This window comes from Centrocercus urophasianus, unplaced genomic scaffold (genome assembly GCF_019232065.1).
Source record: "Centrocercus urophasianus isolate 14NV4802_14NV808 unplaced genomic scaffold, USGS_Curo_1.0 seq_21, whole genome shotgun sequence".
NCBI classification, from domain to species: Eukaryota; Metazoa; Chordata; class Aves; order Galliformes; family Phasianidae; genus Centrocercus; species Centrocercus urophasianus.
Genome location: NW_024884767.1, coordinates 14,849,005 through 14,867,110, shown reverse-complemented (window position 1 = coordinate 14,867,110; position 18,106 = coordinate 14,849,005). Strand labels below are relative to the sequence as shown.

Genomic DNA, 18,106 nt, shown 5'->3' with positions numbered 1-18,106 from the left:
TGACAGTACTGTACATTTAATGCATAGTTGTTCATTTAACTACGTGTGCAATGTAACAATTATTATTTTATAAGGAAGTAAAAACACTAATATTTCTAAAAAATCTTAACAGCTGATTTTGGGCTTTCCAAGATTGTGGAAGATCAGGTGACCATGAAGACAGTTTGTGGAACTCCAGGGTACTGCGGTATGTTGTTTTGTTATTTACAGTTTACTGTACTTAATGTGAGAATGTTACATTTTTTCTGTCCGAGGTGAAATTTTTCTTCCTAAAGTCAAAATTCAAAAACAATCTAAAAAAAGAATCTAAAAAAGAAATAAATAGAAAACTGAAATTCAGAATTGTGACCATATTCAATTTTTCTAAATATACACCCTCCAACACTGAAGCTTAATCAAAACCTATGTTACAGTACAAGTTCATTACTTGAACGGAAATAAGTCCAACCATCATAAAAATGCTGACACTACCAATACAGTACTTTAGAAACATCTCCAGAAATTTGGACAATGCAAGGCATAATGGAAAACACTAAAAACATAGAGGAGGTTACAAATATTTGAATATTAATTATTTTGAATTTATCTTAAATGCAGAGGAATTTATTTTTAATGCAGAGGAAATCAAATTATCCCTTACAGTCAGCTCATAATTTAACCCCCTAATCCCAAACTATTTAGCCATTTAATAATATATGGTTTTAAATGCAGTTTTGCTTAGATTGTGCCAGAGCAGGACCTATATAATTGATGTAATTGTTAATGTAACATAATGTAACGTAACGTAGCGTTATGTTATGTTATGTTATGTTATGTTATGTTATGTTATGTTATGTTATGCAATAGTGCAATACAGTATAATAATGAATGCAATATCAGTGCTGAAAGGAGCCTCACAGACTGTCCAGCAGCTTTCTCTGGGGCATACCATGCATGCTGCCAGGCTGCCAGTACAGCTGTCACATGCACACATTTGCTGACAGAGCAAGTAATAACCACCTTGTGGATGCCTGGAGGAGAAGCTCTCCTGAATTCATACAGCCAGAAAGTGCACCAGAAGTGGATCCTCCATAGCCAAAACATGCAAAAAGAGACTCTCATGAAAAAGAGCATTGCAGTTGCCTTTTCTACTTACCTTTCACTGCTAGCTGCTTTTGTGTCAAGAAACAAGCTGATAGCCAAGGATAGTGGTGATCTTGTTAGCCTAAAGCAAACTTGCTATGATTGCTATGATTGCTATGATATATGGTGGATACTCATCTCTAGCACCCATGTCATGGAGAAACTGATTTCCATCATTCTTAATGAACTCTTAGTCCTGAATTCAGCTTCCTAGGAGTGTACTGGCAGGTAAGCATATCAGGTAGTTTAGGATGGAGCTAAGCCAGGCTGGGTGGAAACTAAAGACTTGATATTTGGCTTCTCAAGTGTAGAAGCAAAGGATAGAAGACAGTGGAGAAGACCATGAAATTAATGAACTTGTAGCTAGCTGATAATGACATTCAGGTAACATGTCTATTGGCTTGTATGCCTTAGTCTGCCAAGCACACATGGGTGCCAAGTATACCAACTATGCCTTAGAGAAGCTCTGAATTCCTATCTGCTTAGTGTCATAAGACTGTATTCTGAGTCTTGTTGTTTTCTCTCACTGCTGTTAGACTAAAATGTCATAAAACTCTTGTTATTATTTAGGCCTTTAATTGACTATCTTTATGTATCATTAAAAATATTATGAGGCTTTTATGCACAAAAGAGCCCTCAGAGTAGAGATGGTTTGGTAAGAGAGATGAGATGGAATGTCTGTGCAGAGGTGTGAAAGGAGCTTTGTTCCTTCAGACGTGAATCTGCAATTCTTGCCTTATGATCTGAGTTAACTGACCATGAAGAATTCCTGGTGCTTGGAAGATAGTCCAGTGTTACTTTCCAGAAGTGGAAGAAACCCAGAAGGAGTACTGTTGGAATGCCAAATTAAACTATGAATAATTGATAGTCTCAGGCAGCCAGCTCCCACATCCTGCCCACTCTCCCATCAGCTGTTTCTCCAGAAAGGACACAGCAAGGAAAACATACACTTGGAGCCTGGATATTTTGGAATCAAGACTTCACCATCGCACAGTGCCTGCAACAAGCGAAGTAATGCAGAAAACTGGAAACAAGAAGATGGACACAAAGAATTTAACTTGCTGAGTTGTTGTCCTTTGAGTGAACTTCAGAAGGAGGGGATTGCTTACAGTAGCACAGAAAACCATGCAACATAGACCAGTGATTCATGGGTGTCTGTTACTGCCAACATCTAAAATAACAGCAATAAATCAGTGCAGTCCATTCTCCACAAGCAAACTTTACAGGGGAATCATTTAACTGTGTAATCATGGTCCAGATAGCAAGGCAGACCTCAGCATGTAGGTTTTTGGGCTGTTTTGTGGTCATTTTACAGAGTATTGGTGGAAGGAGCAGAAAACGAAAAGGACTGGAGGTCTTCTTCCTTATCCTAAACAAGAAGATATTACTAGAAATATTGTTTCCTCTTGAAGAATAATATCAGCCAATAAACATAAAAACTGTCCTGTCTTGTTCAGAATCACAGAATCACAGAATTACAGCTCAAAGCGCCCCACATGAAGTTAGCAAATATGGCAGAGGGGGCATTAGGTAATATCTCTTTTTCTAGTGCATACAGTAGGAAGCATTTGCCCAGCTCCCAAGTATAGCTATATAGCAAAACCTGGTGATTAATGCACTTTGCCTTCTATACTAATTATCAGTAAAAATGCTTGGTATGTTTTGGCATGGTAGATCTTTTTGATTGGTTCTTTTAGATTGGTTGAAGAAATCTGAGCAAGCTGCCCAGAGGCTATCAGGAAGGCAGAAGACTAAAGGTCGTGCTCTGGGAAGTGCTGCTTTGCAGGGATGTTGCTGCACACATGCAGCAAGAGCAATTGCCTGAATTGCTCTTTTCTTTCTTTAGGGCTGAACTCCCTTATAGGAAAATAAGGAAAGATCCATGTCTGAGGTGACCATACTTGTTGTCCCTCACCTGACAGAGAGACACAGTGCTCAATTTCCTTGTAGTGCACTCGGGTAGACTAAAGCTGAACCACAGATGAGAGAAATCAAAATGAAGGAATAGGGAAGGAAGAGGTAGGCTGTAAAAGGAATTAAGTAATACTGGGATGTGGTGAAAATGGTAAAGTGGAATAAAGCACGCTTACAGTGTTTCTCATAAACTTTAGAAATATTCATGCAATTGAAATTTCAGAAATAAAATTCAAAGTACCAAGTAAATAAATAAAATACCAAAGTAAGAATGCTACCTACTTTTGTCGCATTGCAGCTGCAGTGCTGTGTAGCTATTCCTTTTACTTTTGCAAACTCAAATCCAAAAAGCTCTTTGTCTCTGAAGTTCACCATTCATTTTGCACTTTATCACTGCTTGTACATGTCTTTTATTTCTTTATGCTGAGTGGAGGGAATCGTCTGCTTAACTAAGAACTTAAAGGAGTAGACCTTGTTTCAAAGATGCTTGCAGATATGCACTGAGTTTATACTAGTGACTTTTGTGACAGTAATTTCTGGGTTCGAATTTCATCTTATTGACAAGACTTTTATCATCTGCAGCACCAGAGATACTACGAGGATGTGCCTATGGCCCCGAAGTGGACATGTGGTCTCTAGGGATCATCACCTACATTCTGTAAGTGCAGATGTCATAAGGTGGTATGCAGCTGCCTCCTTTGTTTTAAAAAAATCACGTATGACTTTATGCGCTACGTACTATGCACTATGTATGAGCAGTATGTGCGAGCTGTGCTGCTGGAAAACGAAGAGATGCTAAACTTGAGCTATGATATTTCTGAAGTTGTATAAAGAAGTCAGATGCTAAGGGAGTATGGCAAAATATTCAGATTACATATTTGATGAATATAACATTTCATCTTGAATAGCAGCAAGGTCTGTGCAGAATCGTACTACTAATGTGAATGAAAAGCAGTCAAGCTGCTGAAAGCAGAAGGAAAAAAAGGATGTAAATGTCAGAATGTGTACATTTTTTTCTCATTCATACAGACTGTAAAATGTACCATAATTTTAAGTAGCTTTTTGATTACAGATGGGGCACACAAAAGCTAAGATGCATGCAATAGCTTTACAGTACCCCTGAACATTCTCAAAGACACATTCCTGTGTCAGCCACTGATGCTGCCATGCGTCTGCAAACATAGATTCAGCCCCATTTTAGTCAGAAAGCAGCGGACAGCCCTGAACAATGTCTTTGCAACAGTCTGATTGGTTAAATGATTAGTGTTGAAAATAAGTGTTCCTTGTCTTACAAAATATCCAGAGATTCAGCTGTTATCTGTGAGCATACAGAAACAGCTGAAATTGCAAATGTAGACCAACATTTCCCAACAGTTGCATCTAGAGGTAAGCATTTATGGCTGCATTTTAATATAGCTAGTCCCAATTCAATTGCTAAGTATTGCAGTTATGTTATTCTATCAGTGGAATCTTTCAAACGAAGATCTTTGATAAAGGAGAATTATGTCTTTTGTATTGGCACTTGTCTTCATGGGAGAATGAATAACTTCATTTATTCCCTTGGCAACACAGATGCTAAGCTGGCTTATGTAGTTGTATATGATGCTAGCAGGATGCCTTTTATAGGAGAAAAATGGGATTTTTCACATACACTTTAAAAATACAGAAGGTTTTCTATATTTAGGCCCATTTTCTTTCCCCTTCTAGGACTCACTAACTGTGTCCCACAATTACAATGCATAATAATGCAATTATTTTCTTTCTACCTTCTGGAAATAATTATATTTTCTGGGATTTATACAAGAATTACATTTAAGGGTATATAAAAACTCTGATGAAAATAATATAAAACATCCTCTATCCATGAGCTTCAAATAATTAATGGCTCTCATTTGTCCAATAAAAAATCAGCTATAGTATTTCTCTGATATGTCAGGAAATGCATACGTGTCTTAATGATGAGTTCTGGAGGCCATGCTTTCCGTCCTTGTCATTTTTTGTTACAGTTTTGTTATCTTCACTTTCTAAATGTGAATCTTTGTCTCAAGGTCTGTTTTACATCTCAAATTCTGCCTCTTCTTTATACTCAGTGTCCTAATAGTGCTAACATAGTTGTAATTCCCACTTTTATTTCAGCTCATACCGTTTATTTGTGTAAAAGTTGAAGTGTCTTAGAGCTGTGAGGTTAGGCACAGGCCCTGCTGTCATCCACAACGTGGCCACATTTCAGGCTCAGGGTTGAGTTTGGTGAAAGAGTGGGTTATTCATCCAATTGACCATTTCTCATCAGTTCTAATGGCCCATACTTAACAGAGAGATATGAGATGTAAGATGTAAGCATGGCTGTCTCTGAGATGAGAGAAGTGCTTTTCCTCTCCACATATGTATGAATTAAGGCATGGGCTTGCCTGACTACTGAATAATTGAAGTATAGATTTTGTGCTTGAAATTGAGAGCCTTCTTTAAGCAGAGCTTCCTTTTGGGTGTAGTCAGGCTCCAAGAGAAATCATATACCAGATTTCTGTTATACTATGTGGTGTGCTATTTGCTATGGACAGCCTTTCTACCTCTTCCAGCTGTTCAGGACATGCTTCCAGGCTTCATTAAGTATCTGCACTGGTGCAAGCAAGCATATGAGCTCCTGCTGTGCAACACAACAAGAGCAGATAATCCCCTGCTTTTCCTCCTGGTCTTCTCCTCATACTTCCCCATCAAAATACTACTTGATCTACAGGAGTAGCCAGACAAAAAAGGGTAGTACTGTGTTGCACTTGATTGGCTCTTCTGTTTATCTTTGTTACATTCCACAGTTGTATTCTTCCAGTTAGTGTAAAGCTTTGTAGGTCAACATTTCTGAAAGTTTAGAAAGCTAAGACCAGAAAGGCATCTTCACAATACCTAATTTATTAATCCTGCAGCCTAAAGGACAATTTTGCATGTCCCAGTTTCATATTTTAGCAGGAGGAATGAGCATACACACAGTCCAAAAATGTATGGTTGTCTGTTCCCCTAAAATGGAGCAGACTACCTTAACTAAATAGAGTTAACTACCTTGCTACAGAAGATGTGTGTATAAACCTCTGTCTTCTCACCAGTACAGGCTTTATGTATCAGGTGATTAAAACAACTTTTGACCCATACTTGATAGAACAGTGACTCTGATTTCAGAATTCCAGGGAAGTCACATTTACAATTTTAACGACAAAGAGGGATAACATTGTGCATTTGCTACATAGCAGTCAACAAGTATGTAGGCTTTGTTTATAGTCAGGATTGCATGGATTGCGTGGATAAAGGTGTTTTGTGCTTTTTTTTTTACCAGCAGACTGAAAAGAAAACAAAGCTTCATCTGGTAAATTCTAATTGATTTTGAGCCTTGTTACACTGACTTTTCTTTATTGTATTGATAAATGATTTAAAATGAATCAGCATAATCCTGGTATAAATGAAATCGAGAGCAGCCATGCTGGATTTCACTGACTTAATTTATCTACTTTGAAACCAAATATTTAGTTTTACTGACATAATATGGCATATTGCAAATGATCTGCCTAATGAAATGGAGATTTTTTGAGAAGTGGAAGTGTATCTGTAGGAATTCTTAATTAGACTACAGTGGGCAATAGTAGTGAATTATGATGAAAATATTTTTAGATGTAAATAGAGACTCACTTTAAAGACTTCCAACACAGCCAGAGCAAGCTTTAAGTACAGTTACACTATATGTAATTACACTATTACACTATATGTAATCAGTTACCTGGTAACCAGAAGCTAATTTTGGCTGAACTATTAGTGGTCCGACAGCTGTAATCATGGAGATACTCCTTAGGGAAAGGAGCCAACCTGAAACAAGCTCAAATATAGTTCTGAGAAAGGCAAATGGAAGGGAAGGGGTAGGATGACCATGACTGGCTCCCCACTACTGAACTCCTGTATTTGTAGACTGAATCCTTATACTATAAGCCATCTCTGTCAAACATGGAATTGAGTAACACATCCAGAATGTGCTTGTGGTAGAGAATTTTTCCTCTGCATCAGTGCAGTGATGCAGCTGTTCAGGCTGAATACCACTCTCAAAAGAACACATTTGTTCCTTGAACATCTGTCTCCTTTTTCAGGGCAGTAAGCACACTGATTGACTTTAAAAATAAAAATAAAAACAAGTTAAAATGTAAAGTTACCTAGATTTCAATCTGTTGTTTTGCAGTTTCCTGTTATTTTCCTATAATCATCTTGTTGCTTGTTGCATTTTCCAGGGACAGAGTAGTGGATGGAATTTTTGTTTAGCTCAGAAAACTTATTAGTTGAAAAGGTAATTCACTTTGAAGCATCTGATTATTTGTGGAGGCGTGATTGAAAAGCACAAAAATGTTGTTATATAATAGACTGTAATATACATAATACAGTAGAAACTATTTCTATCAGTTTACTTTCCCTGGGATTAACAGTGCGGATCTGTCAGGATCTATACTGTTCAGTATTTTCATAAATGCACTCATTAGTGTCATTGCAAAACTTCTTTACAATGCTTAAGTTACAAGATGAGAGCTGATAATGAAAAACTGCCAAAGGATTTTACATTACTGAATACCTGAATGATAGAATGAAAGAATGTACAATGGTAACAATCCAAATTTGATAGATAAAAACTTCTAACTTCACAGACAAAATGAAGGACTGCTGCTGTTTGTTTTTTTTTCCTCTCAGGGAGAAGATACAGGGGTTCTGCTAATTACTGTCTGAACATGCTTTCTGTTTGCAAACAATCCAGACAAGCAGGCCCAAGGACAAGAATTGCTAGGAAAGAAATTGAAATCAAAATGGGAAGCATATTTATGCTAATATGAAACTCAAGAGAGTGTGCTTTTTGAACAGCATTTGCATATTCTTTAAAAAACACTGAAGAAGACTCAAAAAAAAGGGCAGGAAAGAGCAAAGGTTTCAGACAAAGGGGTAACTAAATAATTTCAGTGCTTTCAGCCAGAGATCTGCAGAAAGAATAGGTGCAAGAAAGTGCTTTCTGGCATATAGAAGGCAAATGGAGATCAGCTTTTTTGCAGTTTTTCTCGGGAGCAAGTGTGGAGGTCAGTGAATGAAAACGCTCAGTGGGATATTTCAGCCAAGGAGTGAAGATAGCTCTGATGTGCTTGACCACAGGATAGAATCACAGAATCATTAACTTTGGAAAAAACCTCCAAGATAATCAAGTTCAGTCATTAGAACATTACTGCCATACCCACTAACCATGTCCATTAGTGCCCTATCTTCACATTTCTTGAGCACCTCCAGTAACGGTGACTCCAACACCTCCCTGGGCAGCCCATTCCAATACTTCAGCACTCTTTCTGAGAAGAATTTTTCCTGATATGCAGCCTGCACCTCCAGTGGCACAACTTGAGGCAATTGCCTCTCATCCTGTCACTGTTACCTGGGAAAAAAGTCCAACCCCCACCTCAATGCAACCTCCTTTCAGGCAGTTGTAGAGCAATAAGGTCTCACCTTAGCCTTCTCTATTGTTTAGCAGACTAAACAATCCCTGTTGATGCAGCTGCTCCCCAAAAGACTTGTGCCCAGAGCCTTCACAGCTCCATTGCCTTTCTTTGGACATGCTTCAGGGCCTTGATGTCTTGTAGTGAGGAGCCCAAAACTAAACACAATATTTGAGATGCACCCTCACCAGTGGGGGATGATCACCTCCCTCTTACTGCTGTATTTCTGATACAAACCAGGGTGGCATTGGCTTTTTTAGCCACCTAGGCACACTTCTGGCTTGTGTTCAGCTAGCTCAAAAAATGACTGGAAAAATTCAAGAGACTAAAGATCCATGGAAGTTGAATCCTGAGCCACAGTTTTTGTACTCCTCATTAGACATCTGACTTGAGATAGTTAGAGGCTGAAGGGCTTAAAGAAGTTTTGGTATGACATTTTATAGCTACTTTTACGTTAAGTCACTATATTAATTGTTCCAATCACAGATAACTGATGGTGGAAGATACTCAGTTTGATCAGCCTTTGCCAGTGCTTGTGAATGCTTACAGTATCGCTTTGGTTTGCTCTGTTGTATGCATGCTGGCCTGGTTTCCCAATGTGGGGCATAGGTCATGAAGATGGGAAAGATCAATCAGGAGCTATTTCTAGCAACATAAGACCAAGTAATGTTTGATAAACTTATCTCTTTTTTTGTCTTTGCAGACTTTGTGGCTTTGAACCATTTTATGATGAAAGGGGAGATCAGTACATATATAAGAGAACCCTGAACTGTGAATATGACTTTGTGTCCCCCTGGTGGGATGACGTGTCTCTGAATGCCAAGGATTTAGTAAGTAAATCAAAAATGAGAGTGCAGAATCTTTTGCATTATACCTATTTGGTTACTTCCTCAGTTCAGTTATTTCACTGACATTGAAGATATAAATTCTCAATTCCATTCTACTTGTACAAACAGTATCATAAAAATGCTTGCATTGGTGTGTTTATTAAGTATTTCAGGATGTCTCAAGTGAAAGCCATTGTAGAAATTCAGAGTATTTTTTAATTAGATTTGAAGATTTCATAAGCTAAAGAAAGCACCATCTACTGTCTTTTTTGTCATCAGAAGTCAGACAAGCAGCAGCCTGCAGCAAAGCAATGTGTTTTGTGTACACAAAGAGCTTTGGTCCAAACTGGTTTCTACCATTTTGCTATAGTAAAGCTCACAGTTTCACTTTTGAACACTGTGTAACAAGCTTCAGATAAGGATGGAAGCCATGGCTCTCAAAATTCATGCTTTGAAGCATGAATCCCAGGCATCCATACAGACTGGCAGGAGCAGTCCTTGAGAGCAGCCCTGTGGAGAAGGACCTGGGGCTCTTGATAGATGAAAAACTTAACATGAGCCAGCAATGTGCCTTCGCAGCTCAGAAGGCAAATGGTATCCTGGGCTCCATCAGAAGACGGGTGGCCAGCAGGGACAGGGAGGTGATTGTCCCCCTCTGCTCTGCTCTTGTGAGGCCCCATCTGGAGTACTGTGTGCAGGTCTGGAGCCCCCAGTACAAGAAAGACAGAGAGCTGTTGGAGAGGATCCAGAGGAGAGCCACAAAGATGATCAGGGGATTGGAGCAGCTCCCCTACAAAGACAGGCTGAAGGAGCTGGGCTTGTTCAGTCTGGAGAAAAGAAGGCTGTGGGGTGACCTCATTGCAGCCTTTCAATACCTAAAGGGAGCCTACAGAGGGGAGGGGAATCAACTCTTTGAAAGGGTAGATAATAGCAAGACAAGGGGAAATGGTATTAAGCTGAAGGAGCGGAGATTAAGGTTGGACATCAGGGGAAAATTCTTTACAAAGAGAGTGGTGAGGTGCTGGAAAGGCTGCCCAGAGGGACTGTGGATGCCCCGTCCCTGGAGTTGTTCAAGGCCAGATTGAATGGGGCCCTGGGCAGCCTGGTTTAGCATTGAGTGGGGAGGTTGGTGGCCCTGCATGTGGCAGGAGGGTTGGAGATTCATGGTCCTTGAGGCCCCTTCCAACCCTGGCCATTCCGTGATTCTGTGATTCTGTGATTTGCCTAGCTGTACCTTTTCAATGGACTCACAGTACGTACATGCCACAGAGGCCACTCCCTTGCTTCTATGTCAGGCACTGTCAGGCCACTGCTTAAAAGCTCTTTGTGAGGAAATTTCAGAAAACCTGAGGTAAATCCACCTTTCACACCTGGGCTTGAAGCAGCAGTGGACTGTGCTGTCACTTGCAATTCTCAGAATTTATATAGGAAGGAAATCTGCGTCAATGTACTGCTGCTAAGTGCTGTCCTTACGCTACTTTACTCCATCTGCATCCTTAAAAAATATATAAAATAAAATAACCTTTCCAGAACATGCAGGAAACGCCATGAAGTGCAGCTTGTCTGGACTTTGCACCCAGCAGTCTGCACCATCTCCATTCTAGAGATATGTCTACAGTACTTCCCTCCCAGAAGTTTCCTACTCTTGCATTTGTAGATGTGCAGCCCTCCTGGTAATGACAGCAAAAGCAATAGCATAGATAGCATTAGCTTCCGTGAGGGCTACAAAATAAATACTTACACAGTACTTTCTAGTTCATGTTTACAAACGGTTATATAGTGACTAAATGAAGCATTTGATTTTTTACATATCTGGTAGTGATTACAGGGTGCAAGTATGTACATGGAGTAAGTTTAGCAGTCTACTCTATTTTGTCTTTGTGATGCAGGTTAAAAAGTTAATTGTTTTAGATCCCAAGAAACGCCTCACCACTCTGCAGGCTTTGCAGCACCCATGGGTCACAGGAAAAGCAACAAATTTTTTACACATGGACAACGCACAAAAGAAGCTTCAAGAATTCAATGCCCGGCGTAAACTTAAGGCAAGTCTCTGGACTTAGTCTCTATTTTGACTTTGAAAGTTTGCAATAAAATCAGTAGACTACAGAGGTCTTGTAGACTTTCCAGAGTAATGTCATATATACGTATTAAAGTTTTTTATATAAAATATCTGATGTAGGTGGAAAAGTCAAAAATTATTTAGTTAATATCCGCAGCTGGCAAATAAAAATGAGATTTGATTGAAAGCTCTACACAAACAAAGCTGCCAAGAGTATTAACATCTTTCCCCAAATCATTTCCTTCTTTATTACCTCCCTTCCCTCCATGCATCTTTCCATCCATCCATCTATTCTTCCATCTGTTGGTCTGTCTTGTTTAGTACTGCTGGCTGTATGTTTGGAGTGCTGACAAGAATGAAAAAAATGCTGAGTGGTGTTTTCATGAGATATTCATCCATAAATACGGGAAGTACATAGTCTACCATATAAGCATTTGATATATAAGCCACCTACATTTTCTACATCTATCAGTGCAAAGCAGGAATTTAACTCATGGCATTATAGTAGAGCCAGCATTTTGAACACCTTATACAAGGTGTTGAGCTGTGGTTAACAGGCCAAAACTTTGCAAGTATCTGTGAAAGCAATTGTGGAATTATTTATCTGAAGATTAGATTCTGTAAAGCAAGAATGCTTGTAAGACCTGCAGTGAGAATTTTGAGTCATCAGACTGCTCCTTTACTATCTAATCTACTTATCTACCATGAGAGGAGGGAGGAAAAGATTTATTATGTGTAAATAATAAATTACAGGTGATTGAGCACCTAACTGACAAAACATCAAGAAACTTTCTTTTCCCCTTGTCCTTTCTTCAGTTGTTCAAGATTTGTATCTGCTTAGAAAAGACTTCCAAGATGGCTTAAGCACAGGGATCATTAAGCTCAGCGACTAGAGTTAGGCTACCTTTGTAGCCCTGTGGAATAAGAGTAAAAAGCATCTTGTCTGTGAATTTTGTAACCCCGTGCAAAATGAAATACACAGAGAAATGACCCTTAATTTTCATTTTATTCATTTTTTATAAGTTTTATTATAGTACAGTGACAAAGAGCAAAGAAAAAATTTTGTCATTTAGGACACGGAAGATATAATTCACATTGATATTTTGCACATGCAGAACTGGTGACATGTGTATTAACACTGTTCCCTTCTAAAAGATTTCTGCAGTCTAAGAGCAGGATTGCTGTGGATTCACCAAAGATGTCATGCAATCTTGTTATATTGAAATTATTCAAGAGCACTGGAAAGAGTCGTAAAATTAATTATTTATGAGTGAGCTGTTACATTCTCTGCCCAGAAGGTCAAAAAGAACAACATCCTCTCTCTCTACACTTGGAATTGATTCTTTACATATTTTTGCCCTTTTGATCACCAGCTGCCTAGTTTATTCAGACTGATAAAGTCAACAATTTTATACCTCTGTGCTTAGCAGATGTTGCTTTTTGTAAGGTTATTTCTTCATTGCTTTTTGCTCAAAGATTAAACAACCAAATCTCTAATATTAATAAGAATTATCTAGAGTTAACAGTTATTACAGAGTTGGTGTTTTATACTAACATATTTATATAAAATGAGCATTAAGTATTTAGATAATTAATTCCTACCCATAAAAGAACAAAGCAGTAAACCAGCTAATAAGGTTTAATTGTGTTAATAACATAAGAATAATACAAAATTAACCTCTCTGTCCCAATTACAAGACCAGTAGCAGGTTTTCTTTACATAAAGGAACATTGTTACAGAATAATTTGTAGAATCATAGAAGCACAGAATATTCTGAGTGGGAAGGGACCCTCAAGGATCATGGAGTCCAGCTGCTGGCTCCATGCAGCACCACCTAACATTCAAAACGCCATGTCTGAGAGTGCTATCCAAACATTCCCAGAACTCCAGAGCTTGAGGCTGTGCCTACTGTCCTGGGCAACCCATACCTTGCCCAGAACCCTCTGGTGCAGACCCTGTCCTTAACCCCCAGCTGCCCTCCCCTGGCACAGCTCCATGCCGTTCCCTCAGGCCCTGTCACTGTCACACAGAGCGGAGCTCAGCGCTGCCCTCTGCTCCATGTAAGGAGTTGCAGCCACCATCAGGCCTCTCTCAGCTCCTTTGCTCTGTGCTGAACAAACCAGGGGACCTTGGTGGCTCTTCACATGTAATGTCCACCCTGCCCTTTGCCATCTTCTCCGTTGGACACTAATAGTTTTATGTCCTTCTTACATTGTGACACCCAGACCTGCACCCAGTGCTGGAGGTGAGGCCGCACAGCACAGCACAGCTGACAACCCCTCCCTCTCCCGGTGGCAGTGCTGGGCCTGGTGCACCCCAGGGTACGGTTGGTTCTTTGGGCAGCCAGGGCATGCTGCTGGCTCACGTTCAACTTTCTGTTATCCAGAGCACACAGATCCCTTTCTGTAGGGCTGCTCTCCCACCTGTTGTCCTACAGCCTGTACGTACAGCTGGGATTGTCCCATCCCACATTCAGAATCTAGCACTTAAATTATTACTTAATTTTAAAGCTTTCAGTGATTATTTGCTTTTTCATAGATTCTGTCGAATTTGTTTCATAAATATCCTCATGCCTAATGAGAGTAAATTACATTAAAATGATCTTGTTTTCTGAAATGCGTTCTAATGTAGATCCATATGATTTCCCTTTAAGAAGTCTGGACTTACTGACACTTTCAAAACTGCTGCCACATTTATTGGTGCATTTTGACTTCATGTTCTGTACTAGATGACTCTTCGTTGATGCCAACTTCTATATAGTTTGCTTTTTCATTTGCACATTGATTTTTTCCTTTTTTTTTCTTTTTTCTTTTTGTCTGATTGCATCTCCAAACCATCACAAACCATCACAAGCACACTCCTTGTTATTCCTTCATGCATGCTTACTTCTTTTGTGGTCCCTGTGCAAATTGCTGGCCAGGCCAACAATATCTAGGGTTTGTTTGTAGATCAGTGTTTCTTCTCCTTACTTCCATACGTCTGGTTTTTTGCAGGCAATAAAAGCAAGGGCTAAGATAACTGCCTTAATGTGTGTCCTCATGTTTTGACATTTAATGTGGTATGAGAGCCTGTTCCCCACATTTACTGTTTTGTGTGTGTGTGTGTGCCTGTGTGTGTAAATATGTAGCTCGCTGCAAAAGTAATACCTCTTATTTATTTCCTTGGAAATTACAAAAGATGCAATGAATACAGTAATTCTGTTTGATAGAGCAAATTCTCAGCAACAAAACATTTTTCAGCATACTCACCACCATTAGCATTTTCACCAGCAGTGAACAAGAGTCTTCATGCCACACTCTTCAAAACCTGCACCAGTGGAGGTGACCCACTGTCAGTGTCACCACTGCTGAAACATGCCACCATAACTGTCCCACCAAGGGACAATTATCTCTGGTAAGAAATGTCTTATAAAAGTCTGGTAAAAAGACATCCACCGTTTGGTCTCTGTATGTGTTCAGCAAGCATCAGTGAATGCCATTGGGTGCAATTTTTTTTTTTTTAATGGAAAAGTTCAATGATACACCTTTTTTTCATCTGCAATTCCACATCGAACACCATTTTGTCAGGTTGTCCCTCTGCTGCCATCTGTCACACAGCAGCAAAATGGAACAGAATATGTGTGGGAAGGTTTAGCCTCTAACACCAACAACATCTACCTCTGATGTGGTCCAACATAAAAAAAAGAAAGGAGGTATTACTTTCAAACTAGCCCTTGTAAAATATATACTAGAGATATCAACAAAAACATAAAACCAGTTGGATATGTGACTGTGTTTTTATGAACTAGTGCATCAGTCTGGCTCAATAGCAGTGGCTGCAGTTTTTAGTGAACTCTCAAGGTGCTTGTCAGAGATTATTGATGAAATTTTATTTTTCCTCTACTTCATCCTTGACAATAGTTGCTCACTAATGTCCAAATTGCCAAAAGTGATTATATGAATAAGGCATGACTGTGAAGCAAGGGACAGTTATATCTGGTAAGAAATGTCTTATAAAAGTCTGCTAAAAAGACATCACATTTTTGAGTTGAGTATCTAATTGCAGCTTCATGCACTGCATTATTAACCATGCAGGTAATGTATTCACATAACTGAAAATGGAGTTGCAAACATAAAATGAATATTTTTTTGCAGTCTTGAAGCCTGTTCTCAAATTCCTGTATGAAAACAGAAAGCATGGCAGCATGGTTTTTTCTATTCACAGGACAGTGTTCAGCCAATGTATTACAGTGCATACAGTTTTTTGCTATAATTTGATTTAGTGCTGCACTGCACCCTCCTCGTGCCCTTGTATCAGCCCCAACAGAGCAGATTGCACACTGCAGTTTGCACACTGCGAGCAATGGATGCACACCTGGCCGCTTGACAAGGAGAAGTCACCGCCAGTGGTGGGCCACATTACAAGCTGTGTTGGAATGCATGCAGCCTGCAGAACACTGCTTAGACACGCCTGGCTTAGTCTGTGTTGTGATGCGGCAGTCAAAGTTGGTGGTTCCAGGAAAGTCAGATGGATTACCCCTTTCCTATCCCAAAAGACAGTACACATCACTTTACTCTTGAAGGCTACATCTTGAATTTCTTCATTTATCCTTTAAAGAATGCTTGTATGATCCTGTCTTTCTCAGGCTGCAGTAAAAGCTGTTGTGGCATCAACTCGTCTTGGCAGTGCCAGCAGCCACAGTGCTCATGACAGCAACAAGCCCAGCTGTAGTGCATCTCCTATTCGTGACAGCAAGCCTGAAGAGAAATCCACTCAGGAAGCAGAAGCAGCTCTAGAGGAAATGTCTTAAGTCAATGCACTCCCTTATTACAGCTGAGATCTGTCATTTCATACACCAGCTAACTTGTCATTCAGCAGGACAGATTCGTAAGCTTGACCTCTCTGGTTCTGCTTTGGGGTGCCAAATGCACTGCTGGTGATTCTACCTTCAATGCATGTGACTACTTATGAAAATAATAAACTGTTCCATAAGGCATGTCAAGGAAACCATGTTATTTGCAGTAATGCTGGCAGGCAAAAATATGGGGATGAATAACTACCTACCATGATATGTATATTTCATATACATCTCTACAGTGTTTCTAGATGTTGTTTGAAACAAATACTATTTAATTCAGTTTATGGAAGTAAGTGTCTTCTGTATGTCATGATTTTCTTTGAACTGCTTCCTTCCATATTCATAATCCTATAGTAGGCAAAATGGAAGGAAATACCAAACCAGTGCTTTTAAAAAATGTTGTATGAAATAATGCTTTTTACCTGTAAAATTTAAAAAGTATTTGGGGATTTGTATGCAAGAAACATTCCACTATTTCTGGGAAGAAACTAGAATATTAGTTCTGCTGGGCATGAAAATGTATGTTCCTCAAGCTTCTGTTGAGAATGCCTTACTCTGAATTTTCGTGTTTATATACAACACTTTAATGACAACCAAAATTACTCAGCTTCCTGCTATTTCATTCTCTAGTAAAGCGTTAGCCAAACAAAATGACAGAGAAATGGGGGATTAAAGTAGATTTTTGGAATACTGTTGCATTTATTTGTGACTTTCTAAACTGTGCAGCTAGAAAACATTTTTGTAGGGCCTTTGAGAATAATCTGCAATTATACAAATTTTAAATGCTTGAAGGAAGCTATTCCACAATGTAGTGATTTTGCTCTGGGGAACCACTCTGGGAGACAGTTAGTGTTATCTGCCTGCTTCCTAGATAATTTAACATCACAAGTAACCAGTTTCCACTAGTCAGTGCAACTAGTCCGAATTTTCCTGAGAAAGGACCTCTCATGCAAAATGCTCCACAAGCACAGATTGTTCATCCACTTAGAGCTCCTGTGTGTGAACCTACAAGCTCTGTGCATGCAGCAGCTTGCAAAATTAGTATCAGTCTCTTCAGCTGTCTTGATCTTTGCTTGAATGTGACCAGTAGAAATTGAGAAACTACCAAGCATCAAGTATTTATGAGTGTTTACATTTCTTTGATATTACTTTGATAGCATGGGGATTTCATGTTATTGCTATATTACAGAAGTGGCAAAAGGAACCTGATGTACAACATTGTCATTTGTGTTTATTAAACTTTCTGTACTAATAGTGACCTACATCCCTTATACACTCAAGATTCCTCTTTTGTTCTGTTTTTATTTTAAGGTAGGCCTTGCACAACTTGCCTTCAAGAGGTTTACCAGCTGCAAAAGTCACTGATAAAACATTCAGTAGCTACATTTCCTGAAGAAGTTAAAGTAAAAGGTAGTAGAACTCTTGGCAGATGTGCTACATAAAATGTAATCTAGATTGCTATAAGAAGGAGTACTTCGCTTGCTCAGTAAAATGAATGCTAATGAACATACTGTTCTAGATATGATCTACCCATTTCTTAAACCCCTTGACTTTGTGCTAAGTGTGATTGAAATTTGAAGCACGTGTGTCTGCCTCTTCTGGGTGATACACTTTGAGATGATTTGACACTGTCAACTGGAGGAGCTGGTGGGGCAGGCGGCTGTTAAAGCAGAGCTGAGGGTTCTGCCTGAGTTTATTGTTCTGGCTGTTAGCAGGCCAACAAGACCCACTTACAGATTTTCCCTTGGAAGAATAACCACTTTGAAGAAGGTAATAGACACATTCACTTGACTTGCCTTTTACTATCTGTCTTGTCTTCTACAAAGAAGAAGGCACTAGAAAGAAGGGGCACTA

At 39.3% G+C, this 18,106-nt stretch overlaps 1 protein-coding gene across 1 annotated transcript in view; it reads left to right on the top strand.

Moving 5' to 3' along the window:
- The window catches only part of CAMK4 (calcium/calmodulin dependent protein kinase IV), a 152,559-nt gene extending 136,178 nt beyond the window's left edge, over positions 1-16,381 (top strand). Inside the window, exons 7-11 of the mRNA XM_042822839.1 lie at positions 113-187; positions 3,619-3,694; positions 9,232-9,358; positions 11,245-11,397; positions 16,040-16,381. Of these exons, the coding sequence (XP_042678773.1) occupies positions 113-187; positions 3,619-3,694; positions 9,232-9,358; positions 11,245-11,397; positions 16,040-16,204 (596 nt within the window). The 3' untranslated portion in view covers positions 16,205-16,381. The remainder of the gene's footprint in view (positions 1-112; positions 188-3,618; positions 3,695-9,231; positions 9,359-11,244; positions 11,398-16,039) is intronic.
- Positions 16,382-18,106: the final 1,725 nt, after the last annotated feature.